General features: G+C 56.2%; 2 protein-coding genes across 3 annotated transcripts in view; one reads left to right on the top strand and one right to left on the bottom strand.

Moving 5' to 3' along the window:
* The window catches only part of ATP6V1C2 (ATPase, H+ transporting, lysosomal 42kDa, V1 subunit C2), a 33,478-nt gene extending 30,763 nt beyond the window's left edge, over positions 1 to 2,715 (top strand). For both annotated transcript variants that reach the window (XM_004686439.2, XM_004686438.2), the window contains exons 10-11: positions 2,257 to 2,389; positions 2,601 to 2,715. In XM_004686439.2, the coding sequence (XP_004686496.1) occupies positions 2,257 to 2,389; positions 2,601 to 2,690 (223 nt within the window). In that variant the 3' untranslated portion in view covers positions 2,691 to 2,715. The remainder of the gene's footprint in view (positions 1 to 2,256; positions 2,390 to 2,600) is intronic.
* A 74-nt stretch (positions 2,716 to 2,789) lies between these two features.
* Positions 2,790 to 17,512, bottom strand: part of PDIA6 (protein disulfide isomerase family A, member 6) — a 54,661-nt gene continuing 39,938 nt past the window's right edge. The window contains exons 2-13 of the mRNA XM_012727366.1: positions 15,677 to 15,818; positions 13,561 to 13,618; positions 13,049 to 13,175; positions 10,564 to 10,670; positions 9,497 to 9,627; positions 8,928 to 9,042; positions 8,330 to 8,470; positions 7,725 to 7,809; positions 7,556 to 7,628; positions 6,523 to 6,681; positions 4,165 to 4,261; positions 2,790 to 3,657 (exon numbers count right to left, since the gene is read on the bottom strand). Of these exons, the coding sequence (XP_012582820.1) occupies positions 3,589 to 3,657; positions 4,165 to 4,261; positions 6,523 to 6,681; positions 7,556 to 7,628; positions 7,725 to 7,809; positions 8,330 to 8,470; positions 8,928 to 9,042; positions 9,497 to 9,627; positions 10,564 to 10,670; positions 13,049 to 13,175; positions 13,561 to 13,618; positions 15,677 to 15,818 (1,304 nt within the window). The 3' untranslated portion in view covers positions 2,790 to 3,588. The remainder of the gene's footprint in view (positions 3,658 to 4,164; positions 4,262 to 6,522; positions 6,682 to 7,555; positions 7,629 to 7,724; positions 7,810 to 8,329; positions 8,471 to 8,927; positions 9,043 to 9,496; positions 9,628 to 10,563; positions 10,671 to 13,048; positions 13,176 to 13,560; positions 13,619 to 15,676; positions 15,819 to 17,512) is intronic.

Genomic DNA, 17,512 nt, shown 5'->3' with positions numbered 1-17,512 from the left:
CGCCCCGGCGCTGTCCGCAGCTCCACGTCACCACGTGCGGGCAGTGGGTCTCGGGCGGGAAACAAGGCTGCAGGTGGCGGCCATAGAGGCTGGGGGTGGGAGGGGAAGAGTCCGAGCACCCCATGGTGCTTACGGAGCTCACCAGCAATGACGGCGAGAGTGGAGGAGGTGACCTAGCAGAGGATCAGCGGGGTACCTCAGGGCACCCCAGCTCATAAGGCGTGGAGGCAGGGATGCCAAAGGGAGAGGAGTGTGGAGGCGTCAGGTGTCCCCGGGACCGGCCACGGGAGGCCGAGCGGCTGGAGAACAGGAGGCCACAGGACTTGGGGTGCTCTCAGGTGTGGAATGAGAGCCACAGGGAGCTGAAGCCTTGGGGCTGGACGTGACAGGCAGGGGCGGAGCAGTGGCAGACAGGCAGGCACCTGGCAGCAGGGGAGGCGGTTTGGGGCGGCTCCCAGGACAGAGGACCCAGCTGTGGGCTCCCCAGCGACCTCAGCTGGGGGTCTGCGCAGCCCGGGGGAGAGGGGCCCGAGGATGGGCCAGCCCTTCCTGGATGGTCCCTTCTGAGAACGGAGCTGTCTGACCAGGGGAGGGCTGGCAGGGCCAGACGGGCAGGCTCCGGGGAGACCAAGGGGGCCCCCAGCAGGCACTGAGGGCGTGCCCGCTGTGCGCCAGGCTTTGGGCCTGGGCGGGTAGCGAGACCGCCCTGAGCCGTGGCCAGGTGCTGTGCTGGGCTGGGCAGGCCGGGCACTCCGCTCGAGGGCTCCTGGCCAGGCCACGTGGCCCCGGACCGCCTGGCAATGGCGGGGCCTGAGCAGGTGCTCCCGGGGCTGGGCGCCGCCTCACGAGCAGGCCCTGCTCAGACTCCCGTGGTCTGCAGGTGGAAAGAAGGTTCTGGTGGTCCAGGGTGTGAGGGGTGCGCTGGGGGGAAGGGTCCAGCAGGGGAGGGGAGGCCTCCTGGGGGCACTCCCAGCTCCTCTGCTCCTGGGCCGGGGCAGCAGCAGACCTTAGGGACAGAAGATGGGAGCCAAGGTATGGGGGTGTGCTGAACCGCCCGGCGCCCGTTTCGGCCCATGCCAGCGAGCCAGCCAACACCTTCTGGGCTGTGGTACTTGCCTCGGGCAAGCTGAGGTGGGGCCCCTGCACACGAGCCCCTTTCCCGGACGCCACCTGCTCCCCAAGCCTGTAGGACACGGCTGGGCGGCCGCGTGCTGGCGGCGCCTTCGAGGAGACCCTGGGGCCTTTCAGCGGTTACTCTGGTCCACCGGGAGCTCCAGGGTCGGGGGTGATGTAGGGACACGGACTGGGAGGCACAGGCCGAGTCACGGCTCCTCACCGTGAAGCCTGACGTGTTTGGGGGCCGCAGCGACATTCCTGGCGAGGAGGCAGGAGACCGGCCGTCCCTGCACCGGCTCAGCGGTGGTGAAACCCAAACCCTTGGCAATCCCAAGTCACGTGCTTGCTGCTCACAGCAGCCAGGGAGATCTTGACACTTTTGGATGTTCCAGTATTTCATTCATTTTTTAAAAATATTTTCCCACAGTGTGGCACTTTCCCCCCAGATGTGGTCACCCTAGTTTTCCCAACATCAAAGTGCCCACGGCCCTGCACCTCCTCCCCTTGGCCCCAGAGTACTCCTGTCTGTGGGCAGCTGTCAAGGGTCAGTTTTGCCTGAGCCTTGGCTTCCCTAGGTTCCGCAGGCGAGACCCCGGCGTGTACCGGTCTCCCCTGGAGTCACTCCTCCAGGGCCAGCATGCTGCCGCTGCAGCCCGGGCTTACTGTCCTGGTCGGGGGATAACACCACGGCAGTAACTGCCCCAGGTGGCTTCTGAGTGGACTCAGCGTGAGTCCACCAAGCAGCTGTCCAATCAGAGTCAGCAAACAGAACTTACAAGCCTGGAAACCGTTATTTTCGCTGTCCTCTCTGTGGAGAACCACCACGCAGAGGCAGGTTGGAGACTGATGCTTTGCTGCCCACGGGGTCGCGAGGTGCCTTCGCGGCGCTCAGGCGTTCACCGCCTAACAGCCGCACGGGGCTGGGCTGACGGCGGCCTGACGGGCAAAACCTGCTGCCCGAGGTGGGCCAACAGGCTGTCGACTTTCTACCAGAAAGAGCCGGCGGTTAGTCTCGTCCCTGACCCTCGACCTTTGACCCAGCGGGGTGGCACCGTAAGGTCCTCGGGCAGGAGCTTGCTGTTGCTGGACTCCGTCTGGCCCCGCACTCGGAGTAACTGAGCACGCACTCTGCCCGCGAAGGTACGGACTGCCGGTGAACTTCCAGGCGGTGCTCCTCCGGCCGCAGAAGAAGTCTTCCACCAAGCGCCTGAGGGAAGTGCTCAACTCGGTCTTCAGACATCTGGACGAAGTAGCTGCCGCCAGCATCCTCGACGTACGTATTCTCGGGCAGCCGAGTGCCCCCGGCACGGCCAGCCCTCCCCGGGGAGCCGGGGCACTGCCACTGTCCTGAACCATCAGCCTGCCAGCGCGAAAGCCGGTGGGCGGGGGCGGCGCTGCCCTGAGCAGGGACGACGGCCAGCGCCCGGGTGCCCCCGAGCGGGCCCGCCTGACTGCAGCCCTCAGACCGCCCCCTTCCTCCGCAGGCGTCCGTGGAGATCCCTGGGATACAGCTCAACAACCAGGACTACTTCCCTTACGTCTACTTCCGCATCGACCTCAGCCTCCTGGACTGAGGGCGAGGGGCACGGAGCCCCACGGCCTCCGCCCTTTCCAGAGCTGGAGAACAGTTTGTCCTACCGAGTTTAGGTGTTTAGAAAAGCTGCTCACAAGTTAGTCACAGTTGTATTTATTTTTTTAAGTTACAGTAAATGCTTACTCCTCGGCTCTTGGCTGATGCTGCGACTCAAACCTCGTCTCCGCCTGGGAATCGGGGCTCCGCGGACCTCAGTGGCGTGAACGCCTCGAGCTGACGACAACCAGCTGTGTTTGCTACATCACTGGCGAGGGCCCGAGGCGAGGCGCCGCAGGAGACGCTCTTCTCTGCCGACGCCGCGGTGTCCGCCTGCCCACGTGAGCCACGCGTCCGGGAGGAGCCGGCCCGCGGCCGAGCCGGGAGGCGCCACGGTCGTCTGGACCCCGGTTCAGAGGGAGGAGAGATATCGGGCTCATCCCCGGCACTAGTAACTTACGGGCTAGACACAGGCTCTTAATTATGTGGACACTAATTCCACACGCTTATTGGCGTTGTCCAAAATATTGTTTTATTCTTGAATGGAAAAAAGCCATTATATTCAAATGAAAAGAATCACATTTAAAAAATTATGTAAGAAACAGACTCCAGGAACATCCAAGCAGCCAGAGGGAGGGGAAGTGTTTCAATAGCCCATCCGCTTTCTTCAAAATATTACTCAACAGAATACAGCCCAATTCACCGGTTACAACAATTCATAGAATTTCTCATCGTTTTCTTGAGACGCGAAAGTTCACTGTTGCAGTGCTTTCAAACGAACGAACAAGTGCTACCTCTTGCTTTGAAAGGCCACTGGTAGAGTCTCTGATTTTAAGAATGTTCCTTCACTGCTGAAAAATATTCGCTCCCAAGAAAAGAAAACTGAGGCCTACGCTGAGCTCTCACAACTCGTCCTTCTCCAAGTCGTCCAGCTCCACGTCGCTGAGGTCGATGTCGTCTTCCACGGGAAGCTGGAAGACAGAAGCCGCCTCTCAGGGTCTACGGCCCACCGGAGGGAGCCCCCCAGCCCGCGTTTCCGCAGAGGCACGGCCAGCGCTCCCCGTCCGCCCCGCCCAGCAGGGGGAGCTGAGCACGCGTGGAAACGCGGCTGGACTTCACCAGAGTAAGGGCGCCGTTTTCAAGGGCCCGCTAAGGGGACAGGCGGTGCTAGATTCAGTGTTCGTTCAGACTGAACTTTACACTTCTCTACAGCAAAGTAAGTGAATTCCGGGTTAATATTCAGCACTCTGGGGTCATCAATGATCAGGAAACCACCACCTCGTGTTAAGGGATCTTGGCATTTATCACGAGCAGGGAAGCTGGGATAAGGCCGGAAGAGCCTCCCAGCAGGCCCGTGGGGGCCGGGGCCTGGGGCTTCACGCCGACGCTGCGGCCTGCCGGGAGCCTGCACACGGCCCGCACGCGCAGGGTCAGTGGGGCAGACGGCTGGTGCTGCAGGCCCCGGCCCCGGGACTCACCTCGCCGTCCTTGCCGTCCCACGGCTCTCTGGTGCTGATGGGGGGGAACGCCCCCCCGCCTACAGGCGCTGTAGAGCCACGACCGAAAGACAGCTCCCTGAGGGAAGGACCCAGAGAAGGGCATGCTGGTTACGGGGGGCGCTGCTGCAGGTAGGAAAGGACAGACCCGCCACGTCACCTCGCGGACAGTGTGACCTCTGAACTAGGGACAACGCAGCGGGGAAACCCCAATTCACACCTCAGGGTTGGATGGAGCCTGTGTATTTTATTAAAATACAGATCAGATAGCAAAAGATATAGACTGATCTAGAACATGGGCAAACACAACACTGACATTTGGTTAATAAAGACTCCAGAAAAGCTTTTAAAAAATCCAATCATTTCCCTGGCTTCTAAGGAAGCAGACGCACTCAAGGCCGGCCGGGCCTCCCGATGACAGATGAGGCTGGTGGCTGTCGCCCACCGGAGCGCTGCAGGTGCTGGACGGGGCCCTCGCTGCAGGTGCTGCAGAGGCTACGGAGAGGCAGTGACTACTCAGCGAGACCCCGAATTCCGCCTGGTGAAGGGCTGGACAACGGGTAACTGTGGCGACCTCCCTACTGCTTGGCATGTTTACAACGCTCTCAGTGGGTCTCATATTGGGGCTCCTTTTGCCATGTCCCGAGACACTGCTGACTGTCACATCCATGTGTGCGTGCGCCCCGCTGGCCCGGGGAACAGAGCCCAGACGCGCGGCGCGTCAGCAGCGCACAGGACTGCCCTGAGCTCAGGTGGCGCTCGGCGCTCTATGGCGACCCACGATGCGGCAGATGTGGGAAACAAACCCGAGCGGGTACCACGCCGGCCCGTCGTGTTTCAGCCGCGTCCTGCATCTCGCTCGGAGCGGCCTCCTCCTCGCTCACAGGCTGCGCAGCATGTGCCCGGCCGGGCACTCGGTGGACAGTGACTCACTGCAGCACAGCCGAGCTCACGAGAGGCGCTTGAAACTGGGGCAAAACCTCAGGGGGGCGCAGCCGCTTCCTCTCAGCCTGCTCTGCCCTCCGCCCCGGTGAGGGCGCGGAGTGCTGGGGAAAGCGGGCGCTCCACAGGCCCAGACACCGGGCACAGAGCCAGGCCGCCGCCGCCCCCGGGCGCACAGCGCTCACTCCACGCTCGCGACAGGACACGGCGCGGCATTTCCAAGCACGCGCAGCGCCCGGCTGTCCAGGCTCGCCAAGTTTGGGGCCAGGGCCACCACCGCTGGCCTAGGGACACACCCCTGGCCTGCTCTGCGCAGGCGCGGAGGTGCAGCGGACACAGCCCCGCACGCGTGTGCGCCCTGCCCTGCGTCTCCTCGGGCGCCAGATGCACGCGGGCTGGGGAGGGCGCGGCCACGGCACGCTGCGCACGGCAAGACGCCGCGCATCCTCCCATTCGTGAGCAGCTGGCGGGCGCAGCGGGTCCTGCTGCACTGCACCCGGGGACCCAGCGGCCTATGTCCTCACCAGCAGCCTGCAGGCCACATCTGTTTCACGCACACAGCGTCCATTCCCTGAACCTTCGTCTGCACAGACCGAAGAGAACGGGGTCAGTACTGTGTACTGCCCACAGGTGACTAGGTCAGATTCGGAAGGGCTGACTAGCCGGGAAGGACGAAGCTCTAAAAATTTTAGTTGTGGGCCCTCCCTGGTGCAGGGAGTTAAAGCGCAGCACTAAGAAGCTAAATGAGTTCGATCCCCGCCCTGGAGGTGACCCCAGAGCGCGGCAGACCTCTCCTGACCTGCCCGCTGTTCCCCTCAGCAGTGGACTTTATCCGTCGGCCTGTTGTGCTCCCCACTCTGTCTCTGGGGAAGCCTCTCGCCGCCCCTGCACCTCTGGCCTATACCCCAGTTCTGTGTGCATCAATAAATCTTTAAAAACAAAAGTGAGTTCTAGAGACTTCCAAAGCTGCTGCACTGCTAGAGTACGCGAGCACACCCATGTTCACACAGCGTTCTATAGCCCATGCCAGAAATGGAAACGCCATCTTCTGGGGTCAGGGCATGCGGGGGTGGGAACAGGGGAGACGGAGCTGTGTCTGGCCCGGAAGAGACCGTCATGAACACCAGGGAGTGGCCCAACACCACCGACACCGACAGTGGTGAGGCCGCTGGGGGCAGAAAGCACCAGCATCTTTCACTGTGTGCAATATGCCCATGACGAGGACAGAGTCCGGGTAGATGATTTAAAAGATGTACTTTAAAAACAATTCTGTAGAATGCCAAATGCAAAATAATTCCCTTTATTTACTGCCTGGCCTGGATAAGCCTAACTCTGAACCCAAAACCACAACAGAACCAGACAGAAAAACAAGAACGACCGAAGAAGTCCAGCGGTTACCTGAGAAACTCGTTGATGCCCTGCTCACTGAAGGACCCTTTGAGAAGAGCGAACTTCATCTTGCGGGCATTGACGGCCGCCATGGCGGGGTAGCCAAACCCTCCGATCCCCAGGGCACTCTCCAGTGCAGACTGGGCCCCAGCTTCCGTCCACAGCCACCTGCAAAGTCAGATGGGTTAAGGCAAATATTCGTTTCGAATTGGAATCTACCCAGCGTTATCTTACTTAAGTAACGGGAGATTACATTTCAAATAGCTCACACAATGAAATGGGTATGCAACTACAAAAACCCAAAGCCACAGTTTAAAACCTGTCACAAACGTGCTCTTACGTCACAACCTCCCGAAGCCCTGACTCTGCAGCCCCCACGCGGACTGTCCCAGCTGACAGACAGGTGTCCCTGTCCCCCAGGCTCCCAAGTATGGCCCACTAAACCTCAAGAACTTTCACTTGAAATCCTCCCAGTTTGGATCAAGATACATGCTTTCAAAAAAGTCTAACAACATGTTTTAGAAAGTCCGACGTGTTACTGTTCCACACATACAAAAACACTCCCACTGCTCTCCAGCTGCTGCAATGGCCAGGAGCCGGCCTGAGGCGCAGCCTTCCGCGGGCACACGGCCAATGCCGCCGCGCCAGGGAGGGTGCGGTCCCTAGAGACGGCAGGAGCGCCGGACACCGCGACCGGGAAGGAGGCAGGCACACTGCTCCCGGAATTTGCCTACGCCAAGCCGAGCCAGTGCAGCAGCACCCCTGCAGAACCGTCCCTGTAACCGCCCCCGCCAGCGAGCCCGGAGAGCGCCCAGCTGCGCCCCGGGGCAAGTTCTGCCCGCTAGCCTGGGCCCCGCCCCCCGTCCAAGGGCCCCGACCCGCGGCAGCAGCTGCGGCACGAGCGAGTCGCGCAGGCCAGGGTCCAGCATTGCTTCTTTCTCCCTAAGTCTGGGGTGCACAGAAAGACACCCCGAAGCACACGGAGCAGCGCACCCACAGGGGGCTGGGAGGCACCCCGCCCCGAGGCTCCAGGTCAACTCACCCCCACATCTTCTTCTTGTATTTGTCTGCCAACTTCAGGAGAACATCCAAATAGGAGTTTCTGCCTGCGGCACCTGTTGACAGAGTTTGAGAAGGTGAACACGAGGGCCCCGCGCACACGGGGCGCCGGGCAGCCCTGCGGGGGGGGGGAGGGGGGGGGCTGTCCGTACCCGTGTCGAGGATGTGGGGCAGCACGGCCACGACGCACAGCTGGTGCTCCTCGCATGTCTTCTTGGCCACGTCCTCACTGGTGATCTGAGGAGCCAGGAGACCGGGGACAGTGGAAAGACATGACACAGAGCCCAAGCAAACGCCACCACGCCTGGCCTGGGGGCGCCCGGCCAGACCCACGCCTTCCGCCGGGGGCACGCGAGGCCCCTGCGGGGTACAGGGCCTTGGGGTAAGAACACCCCGCAGAGCCTCTGACCGCCGCTCAGGGACGCAGTCACAGACGTTATAAGCAAGTGAAAGGTTTCGTCGTCTGGGGAGCAGAGACAAAGCCGGCATTCACCCTCAGCACTCCGAGGGACCGGAGGGGTCCCCAGGCCAAGGCGCAGAGGGGCGCCCGCCACTGCGGCCTGACAGCGGGAGGGTTACGTGCATTTCTGCGGACAGTGCAATGATGTGAGCACTAAAAGTTCTGAACAGCAGCAATTTATCAGCCAGGACTGACAAATCTGGAAGTGTCAGAACACTTTAAAAGGGAAGGAAGAGCCGAATCTGGAGAGAAGAGCCACATGCCGCAGAGGCTCCCGCTGGCGGGCGGGCGGTTTACCTCAAGGAGCTCAGGGGGGGGCGCGTTGTCAGAAAACAAGTCGAGGGCCCGAGCGACGATGTCAGATCTTGTCCGTCCCCCATCGTAGTCCACAGGAGACTCGCCTTTCTGAAACACCTTGATCGTAGGAAATCCCCTAATCTATTAAAAAAATCAAATGAATGCATAGTAAGAACTAGGTAACTTCTCGGCATTCTCAGACCACCTCAGAGGTAGCTCAGTGTCAGCAGGACTCTGCCCCCATCAGCATCTCAGGGCGAGCCGCAGGGTTTCAACAGTTCAAATGGCAGCTTAGTCAAATCTTTTGAAGCCTGGATGCACATTTCATACAGCATCTCTGCTCTACACAGAGTAACAGACTTCAAAAGCCTAGGAGCGACCCGTGAAGGCTGGGGTCGGCTCGGGTTCGCCTTAAGTTCACAGAAACTGAGCTACTGGAAAACAAACCAACAGGTCTGAGCTCCAGGCTTACTAACTGGAACCATAAAACGACCATTTCTTCATTACCAAGCAGCCAAACAGCCCCGCCCCAGCGCCGGGCAAACCACTCGTCACGACCAGAGGAGCCTGTCAGTGCCGTGGGGCACAGCGCCCTCACCCCATAGCGGCTGGTGAGCGCCTGGTTCGCGGTGGCGTCCACAGCAGCCAGTTTCACTTTGCCTTTTGTCTGCTCTTTCACCTCCGTGGCTGCAGCGGCCCATTCTGGCTCGAGGCTACAGGAAAACACTTAGCATTAGAAAGTGTAGTTAACTCAGGACAGACACCTGAGGGCGTGACACTGACGCAGAGTGGTTCCACCGAGACCCTACCATCCTTCACTTGCTTCCCTCCCCCCCCACCCCCCACCCCGTGGCCACTGCTCCCCAAATCTGGAAGCCAGCTCCCTGCTCCCTCTTCATCTCTGAAAATGTGACGGGAAGTGTCCTGGCACGACCACCAGTGTTTCGGGGGCGGCGCTTTCCTGCGGCCGGGGGGGATGCTCCCGAGATTCCACCTAAAGGAACCTAGAAGCCAAGCTCACAGATGCAACGTAGACTGGCGGCTGCCCAGGGGTGGGGGTGGGCAGGCGGTGGGGCACGGGGGTCCACACGCACCACAGAGCAAGCTTGCTAAATGAGGTATTAAGAGCTGGGAGGCTCTAGAAAGCACTTGGCTTACAACACTCACTTTTTGCAGTGACCACACCAAGGCGCATAGAACTCAACCATCCAGACGTCGTCGCTGTCAAGAACATTCTCATCAAAGGTGTCGTCTGTCAGCTCAATCACATCTTTCTTACTTGAACTTTCACCTCTACCCTGTAATTTGTGACAAAACATTAAACTACAACCTGGCTCAAAAATCACTTCTACATTTGAACGAAGTTCTTCTTTCAAGCAAAATACTAAGCTAGTATGGCTAAGTAGTAAACTCACACATACCACAGAACACGTGTCTGACTTCTGATATCAGGCATTTTTTAGAGAAACTCAAAAGGCTGAAAGAACCGCCTGGCGCACTCTAGTGCAGACCCAAGCACAGCTAGCTGCTGCTCCCGCCAGGCTCTGCCGCGTCACTTTACAGCCTTCTCACAAAGAGAGGGGAGATGCCCAACCCTCTCCTTTCTCTGAAGGGTCTTCTCCAGCGCTGACCCTCAAGTGACCCTTCAGCACTGGTCTGTTGGGCCGAGAGCCTGGAGATGGGACCCTGTGCTCGCGCGATGTATAGGTCTGAAGTAAAGACAAAAGCAGGCCCGGGGAGCGCAGCTTTCCGCGTGAAAAGGCGCCTTTGGGGACGCCATGGAGCAGTCAGCAGTAACTTAACGTTCTCTCAGACAGCGCAGAACTTCACAGTTCAGACAAGGGCATCCACAGTGCCCACCCATAGAGCAGAAAGGGCTTCCTCTTTCTCTGCATTTATGTAAACTCATCTGTAGATGTCGGGCTGCCTGCCACAGCTAAGAGCTTATGCAAATTTCACCTGTGTGCCCAAAATCATTCAATAAATGCAGTTCAAACATCTTTTTCTGCCCGGGGCCGGTTCTTGGCCTGGAGTGACAGCATGGTGCTCTGGGCCTGGCTCAGGCAACAGCGATTCTGAGGCCAAAGGATGGCTGATCCGAGGGCTCAGGCCAACCCCATGATTTAAATGCCAGCTCGCCCAATCAGACTATTAAAAACAACGAACTACTATGAGGAGCCTGCTCTAGGCTTCGGAATCATCACGCACATTACACACTGACACCAGAGTCTTACTTGTTTTCCAGAACTGTACCCGCCGCCCCGGCCGCCCAGGCGGTCTTTGACGAGCTGGCGCAGCGTGCCCAGGGCAGCGTCCACGATGGCGTCACCGGTCCTGCCACCTGCAGGAAGACAGAGGACATCGGGGTGGGCGGCCACGCTCCCGCCACTGTCAGAGACCAGCATCTCCACAATGTGTCTGCACAGCCGGGTCTTCAAACAGGTCTGACCACAGGTGTTGTTAGGACAGGGCCAACTTCTCCCCAGAAGCATTTAGTACTGCACTTTACCCTTGAAGAGGCGAGGCCTCTTCGGTTTTAGGCTGTTAGTGTGAACAAGAACTTCCCGCCCACCTACAAATACTAGTGTCTAATGAGAGCAAGCCACGGATCTTTACTGACCATAGACACGTACACAGATGAGCAAGTGTGTGATCTAGTCAAGAAAGCAGTGGAAATATCTAAATACAAGTTCTCAGAGAGGAAAACCGGGGGGGGGGGCGGTGGGTTGGGGGGGGGAAATTCCTGCAAGGTAACCAATAGAAAGAACAAAAACAAAACTAGAATAGTAGGGGCCCTCCCTGGTGGCGCAGCGGGTTAAAGCACAGCACTGAGAAGCTAAAGCCACTTCCGCATGAGTTCAATCCCTGCCTGCCCCGGAGGTGACCACATGGCGCGGCAGACCTCTCCTGACCTGCCCGCTGCTCCCCTCAGCAGTGTACTTTGTAGATCTGCCTGTTCTGCTCCCCACTGTGTCCCTGGTGAATCCTCTCACCCTCCGCATCTCTGGCCTGTACCCCAGTTCTGTATGAATAAATAAATCTAAAAAAAAAAAAAAAAAAAACTAGAATAGTCGGTATGAGGTGTAAGCAACCCTGGCCTCTCTGTTCTAGCTTAAAGTTAAAATTCTGGCCCGGAGCTTTGGTGCCACGGCTACCTGATGGGTAATGTAAGAAGTTAGCAGGCCCTGTACTGAAGCTCGGGAGCCAGGGACCAGCGCCTGACTGGGAGGCGCAAGAAGTGTGTGTCACCAAGGGGTCCAAGTTCTGAGGCGAAACTGTGACAAGATCAAGAGATCTTTCTTTAGACATCCACTCTTATTTTTGAACTTTTCGAATCAAACTGCCGAGAGATACACAGCACTTCAGACGCGAGCTGAAAGGGCCGCGGCACACGACTCCAGGGGCACGTTCAGACCCCGCGGGAAGAGCTGCGGTTCCCGGTCGGCGGCCGCGCAGGCAGCACCTGGCGGTGCCCTGTCTTGGCGATTCCTCTGTACAGGGCTGGCGGAAGGTCACGCACTGCTGGCTCTGCAGGCCCTACCGTCTTCTGCAGCCTCTCAATTCCACTGTTTGAGCGAGAAAGCAGCCAGAGACGTGAGAGCAGGTGTGACGGTGCTGTTAAGCTTTATGTGCAGAAACAGGAAGCAGGCCAGACCAGCCCGAGCTAAGCATTTCATTTTTATAAATTAGCAAAACATGAGCAACTTATGATTCCAAAGATGATGCTTATTCAGAAAAAAGAAACTGATGGTTTTATGGAATTTCAGGGCCTACCAGAGCAGTGTGCCCGCAAGTCTGGTGGCCCTGCTTGATGTGCCACCACAGCGATGCTGGCCAGGTCACTGCCCTCCCATGCCCTACCTCAGTGAAGGTGCCAACAGCCCCATTTCACTGCTCACGGCAGCCCGAGCACCGGTGTTCACGCTGCTCAGCAGGCCTGTGCGAGCGGCAGCCAAGCCCGGCGCTCCCTGCACCGGCTGCTCTGGCCGGTCGTGGCTGCCTCCCTTCCCGGCGCCCTGAGAAACGTTTCTGAGAGCGAGTACAGTGCGAGACACCAAGCGCGGGAAGCACGTGAGCACCTGGTGTGACTGACGCGCATTCCCCACCTCCCCCACCGGGGGGATCTTGCCCTAAACAGAACCAAACCGGAGACGCTGGACTCGAAACCAGCCACGCTATATGCTCCAGGCTACAAAACCTTAGTCCTCTCCTCAGCTGCATCCTAATCACAGCAGACACGCATGACAGCTGAGGACGCCAGGAGCAGCGTTAGCGCACCCAGCACTGAGGTGCAGAGTCTTGTTCCCACGTCCAGACGGCACAGACCCCCTTCTCCGGCGGAGGGAAGCAAGGTCAGAGCAAAACATGCAGTCTTGTGCATGTACGTGACTGTAAATTACTCAACAACTTTCATTCTTTTGAAAATTATGAGAAACGCGAGGAAGCCCAGAACACCGTTACGCTGTTACTGCCAAGGCAGTGCGGGCCTACGCTGGCGTGACAGCCATTTAAAGCCAAACTTGGACTGTGCGACACATTTAATGTGACTCAGGAGGGCAGCGATCGCTTTCTGCCACTGCACAGGAGATCCAGGCACAAAGAGGCTGAGAAAGTTGCAGGTGGCCGAGCAAACAAGTCATACAGGACCCAAGGTGCTCTCCCAGTTTTCACCCACCTGTCCCGACTAAAATTCCAACAGCAGCCAGGAGAAGTCCTTACCCTGATAATCTTCTGGTCTGTTTTTGTTCGCTCCAAAAATCTTGATGGTGGGAAATCCCTGGACACCATACTGGCCTCCCAGGGACTGGTGCTTGTCCGCATCAACTGCACCTACTTTCACGACGCCCTGCAGAGACAGGAAGGAGCATCTACTTTCCTCCACGGAAACAGATTCCGCAGGAATCCACTACCTGCGTCTTGTCAGCTGAGACCAGCAACACGCGCAGGGTAGGCGACAGGCAGGACCCCCGAGGGCGCACTCTGGGCACTTCTAAACAAGACTACGATGCCAGTTAACCCACGGAGGAAGCGCCACCAAGGGTCACTGTCCCGCTTATCCAAAAATCGCACGAGAAGATAGCACGAAAGTAAAATACACACCACCCCTTTGCTCCCCACGAAATTTGGGCCGCAGAACAGGGCTTAAGCTTACGACGCAAACTGGCTCCCGGGGTCCACCCAGCCTACTTGCGTCCGTATTCAGACGCGAACACCCAGGGCTCCGAACTTACTTTTAACGCAGTCGCCACTTTCTTCCATTCTGGTGTCAGCCTTTGGCAGTGGCCACACCTTTTCGAGGGTGAAAACGCAGACAAGGCAACAATTAGTCTTTGATCCTAATTCAATAGCCACCAGTGTCTGTGCCTGCACGCTGCCCCAGATACACCCATGCTGGGGTTGAGGTGCCTTCCCACAATCCTTTTTATGGCAAAATTTTAAAAGTTCCCCATTATTGCTCAATTCCTTGAAAACTCTGTATCTGAGCAGGAACTTTAGGGCTTTACTGAGTCGAGTGTGCCTCGGTGTGGTCTGAGCTATAAGGCAGAAGCAGATGACTGGGGCCCCATAGAGGATGCAGGAATGTCTAGCTTGCGTACAGTCCACCTGCAGGGGAAGGCCTACGGAGGCCGTGCAGCGAGCCGAGTCCCGACCTCGGGGCTCTTCCACCCCCAAAGCAGCTGTGCAGTCACAAATGAGCCAGTGAACCTAACGAGTTGAAAAACACCTCGTGCCACAATAAGGTGATAAAGCATGAGAGCTGGAAGAAGTGTGACAAGAACACACCCTAACCTTGTAGCTACTGGCATTTGTGAAATACACACAGAAAAGAGCTTCATGAACACACAAATGTGCTATAAGCCTTTCGCACCACAGGTACCAGAAGCCCGCTGGCATGGTGCTTCCGTGCCAGAGCCACCGACAGTGCTTCGGGCCCCAGCCCCGAACATCCGTCACCCGCCGCATGGCCCGAGCTTCGGTGTTGTACAAGGACTTGTCCTGAAATGCCACCTCTCCCCACTTGCACATGCTCTGTGTTAGGCGGGCCACTGAGGGCCACAAGACAAAACTGTCTTGTCACGCCTGAGTCTCGAGTACGCACCCCTCAGTTAGTCAGAATGCGCGTCAATACAAGCACAGCACACCCTCTAATCTGAGGGTTCTTTACCTGGGGCCCCCCTCACTCCCCGAAGGATTGATGGATAAAAATTCGGGGGCTCTGTGAATTTTGATGGCAAACAAAGCTTTATTTTCACTAGCCTGTAACTGAAAGTTGGGGCTTCCTTCACTTATGAATATAAGTATGTCCCAGTGGGTTAGTACTTGGGACTTGTCATGAGTAAGTTGCAGCTGTCTGCCTATCGCCACTATGGCTCCTGCAGCTACCTTAAACATCACCATGTTATCACTATCTAATAAACAATAAGCAAGTAGGAGCCTTTTAAAAAACAGTGAAAGCAGGAAGCTGAATGTGTTCCCAGTATAGCAAAAGGCGCTGTACTTTCATTCACCAAGCTGAACAGTAAGTGGAATTTTCTGTGGGGACTGGTTTCCCAAATCCTGGTCAGCTTTCCAAAGAACAGGAATAGCTCCCACCTAAAGGCCCACACTGGACCTTGGGTCCCCAGGGCTGCCTGGGGCTGCTGCTCACAGCAGGCACAGTCTCCGCTCTACTTGGGGCCACTTGTCATTGTTTCGACATTTCTACTTGTCAGTTTTGTTTGCTTGTCTCAACTACACAACAGCATGACTCCAGACATTACCACAGGGCAGTGCACAACCCATTTCAAGAGCAAACTGCAACTTATTCCACAAGGATGGATGAACGGGAGAAAAAGCACTCTAAAGTTAAACATATTTAAAATAATGTATTTCTGAAAGAGACCTGTTCAAGACAGAATGTTACCCACGAGGGGATGGGTACCTTGGGGTGTTTCAAGGGGAAACGATTTTAAGTATATATATTTTTCTCTCTTATTGTCACTAGTTGCACTAAATATTAAAGTTCTTTCCCACTGGAAAAAAGGAAAAATAAGAAACAGAATGGAAGCAATTGCTCAGTCCTCCCTCACCGCTCCTCTGCCCAGTATTTCTTCCTAAAAATAAGTTTCCCTTCCTTCCCATCCTACTTACCTCACACCGTAAGGATTTGTTCCTTCTTCCTTCTGGCAACCACTTGTAACTTCATTTTTAGAAAGTGACTCAATCTCTACCCCGCCTTTAACAGATAACAGCGATACCACTCACCCCCCCCCCCGCCGCTTTTAGCAGATGGCTAATAAAATCACACACACACATATTCCGCATTTTATGAAGTACTATGGCCAACGACTACTTTATAGCACTTACCATGGAGCGTAGAATTCCACAAGCCACAAACTATCACTCTGAATAACTTCTCGGTTGAAATTTGATGGTGTTAACTCGATGACGTCATCACTTGAGGAGTAGAGACCACTCGCCGCTAGGAAAAAGGTGCAGCCCACCAGACCTGCAGGAGCAAAAGCACCCCCTTAGCAGCAGGCTTCATGACGACAGAGAACATGGCTGAACAGTTTTCAAATGCCCTTCACCCAGCAGGGTGGTCTGGGTCCCTGCTGCCCCACTACTGCCGGAGCAAGGTCAGGATTCACCTTCTCAGGTCTTGGGTCGAAATCCCAGCCAACAAGGTCATTCAAGGACCCGGTTTTGCTACGGATCATTTACCTTGAAGTATCACTTTCTAGGGGCCCACTCATGACGCCGAGGGCCTTAGCTCTAGATCCTTGAACAACAACACCATGTCGCTCAAGATGCTGATCCACACAATATTCAAAGACCTACTGCACAGAGAAAACCAAGTTTTGAACTGACTGTGAATATCTAAAAAATTCAGAAGTCTTTCCGAAGTGGTAATTTATCCTAATTCCACCTTACCCTAAATTTACACACACACCCCTGCTTTATGCTTACTATTAACTTCACATCTAATATTCAGGACAATGCTAAAACGGAATGTCCTTGACTTAGGCAGGGGTATTTTTCATTTGCTCGATATTGGCTTTTCAGTTTAAATAAACTTACTACAGTGAAGAAGTTTCTTTTTGGCATTGAGGACGTCATCTAGTTTCCTACATTTGCTATTCCGTAACAGTGAATTGTAAGTAAAACTGTCTGCTCAGACAGTATGTGTATTTAACACCCTAGTCACATTTTCATGTTTATTTTGTAAACAGAATTTGTCAAGATTTCAAATGGAACATTTCTGAGTTACCCAATGGTGAAGTTTTTTCTGGAAATGTACAGTGAAGTTCACTATTCTCCTGCTCAGTCCTGCGCCTTCATGCTTAGGCAGAACTTTCAATTTCCAGATCCCTCTCAAGTACATCACTGCACTTGACTGTCCGCCGCATCCCCAGAGAGCAGGAACCACCGGTCTTGCAGAGGCGGCACAGACAGAATGGTCAAGTGGCCCCCTGTGCGCAAATGTACCGAGCGGCACCTCCAAGCTTCTCCTGTGCAACCATGTGCCCCTTTGAATGTCCAGGTCAAAGGCTCGGGATGCGATGGGCACAGTGAGACAACTTCAATGCTCAAGCAAGCACACAGCATCTGAATCTGGGGCGTCACTATGACAGTAGGAACTTATTAAGTACTTTTAGGGTGATGTGGAATCACACAAGGATCACTGGGCCGGGGTTTGGTCATGCTTGCTGCGTAGCACGAGTAACGCGACTGCCGTGTGGACAGTGGGGGGAGCTGTCAGGAAGGCAGTAGCCCAAACCCAGGAAAACTGGAGCAGGCGCCAGTAACCAATGCTAGTGGGGCGTCAAGTGAATTGGGTTTAATGACAAAGAAGTCATGGGAGTCCCTGGCAGTGACTATCATGAGATAAGCAGCAGGTGCAGTATTTGAGAGTAGCAAAAACAATACAGACAAGCCTTTAAGCAGCTTCATTTCAAAGAAGAGAACGAGTGAATGCTGTAGAAGGAAAGCTTTCTGAAAAGGGGAGGGACTGGAGCATGAATCAAAGAGGTCAGTAAAAAGGAGCAGCTGGCCCTCCCTGGTGGCGCAGCGGGTTACAGCACAGCACTGAGAAGCTAAAACCGCTTCCTTGTGAGTTCGATCCTCGCCTGCCCCAGAGGTGACCACATGGCGCGGCAGATCTCTCCTGACGCGCCCGCTGCTCCCCTCAGCAGTGTACTT

Source organism: Condylura cristata, unplaced genomic scaffold (assembly GCF_000260355.1).
Source record: "Condylura cristata isolate star-nosed mole 26May11 unplaced genomic scaffold, ConCri1.0 scaffold00020, whole genome shotgun sequence".
Taxonomy (NCBI): domain Eukaryota; kingdom Metazoa; phylum Chordata; class Mammalia; order Eulipotyphla; family Talpidae; genus Condylura; species Condylura cristata.
The sequence above is the reverse complement of the archived record's forward strand: the minus strand, read 5'-3'. Positions and strand labels throughout refer to the sequence as shown.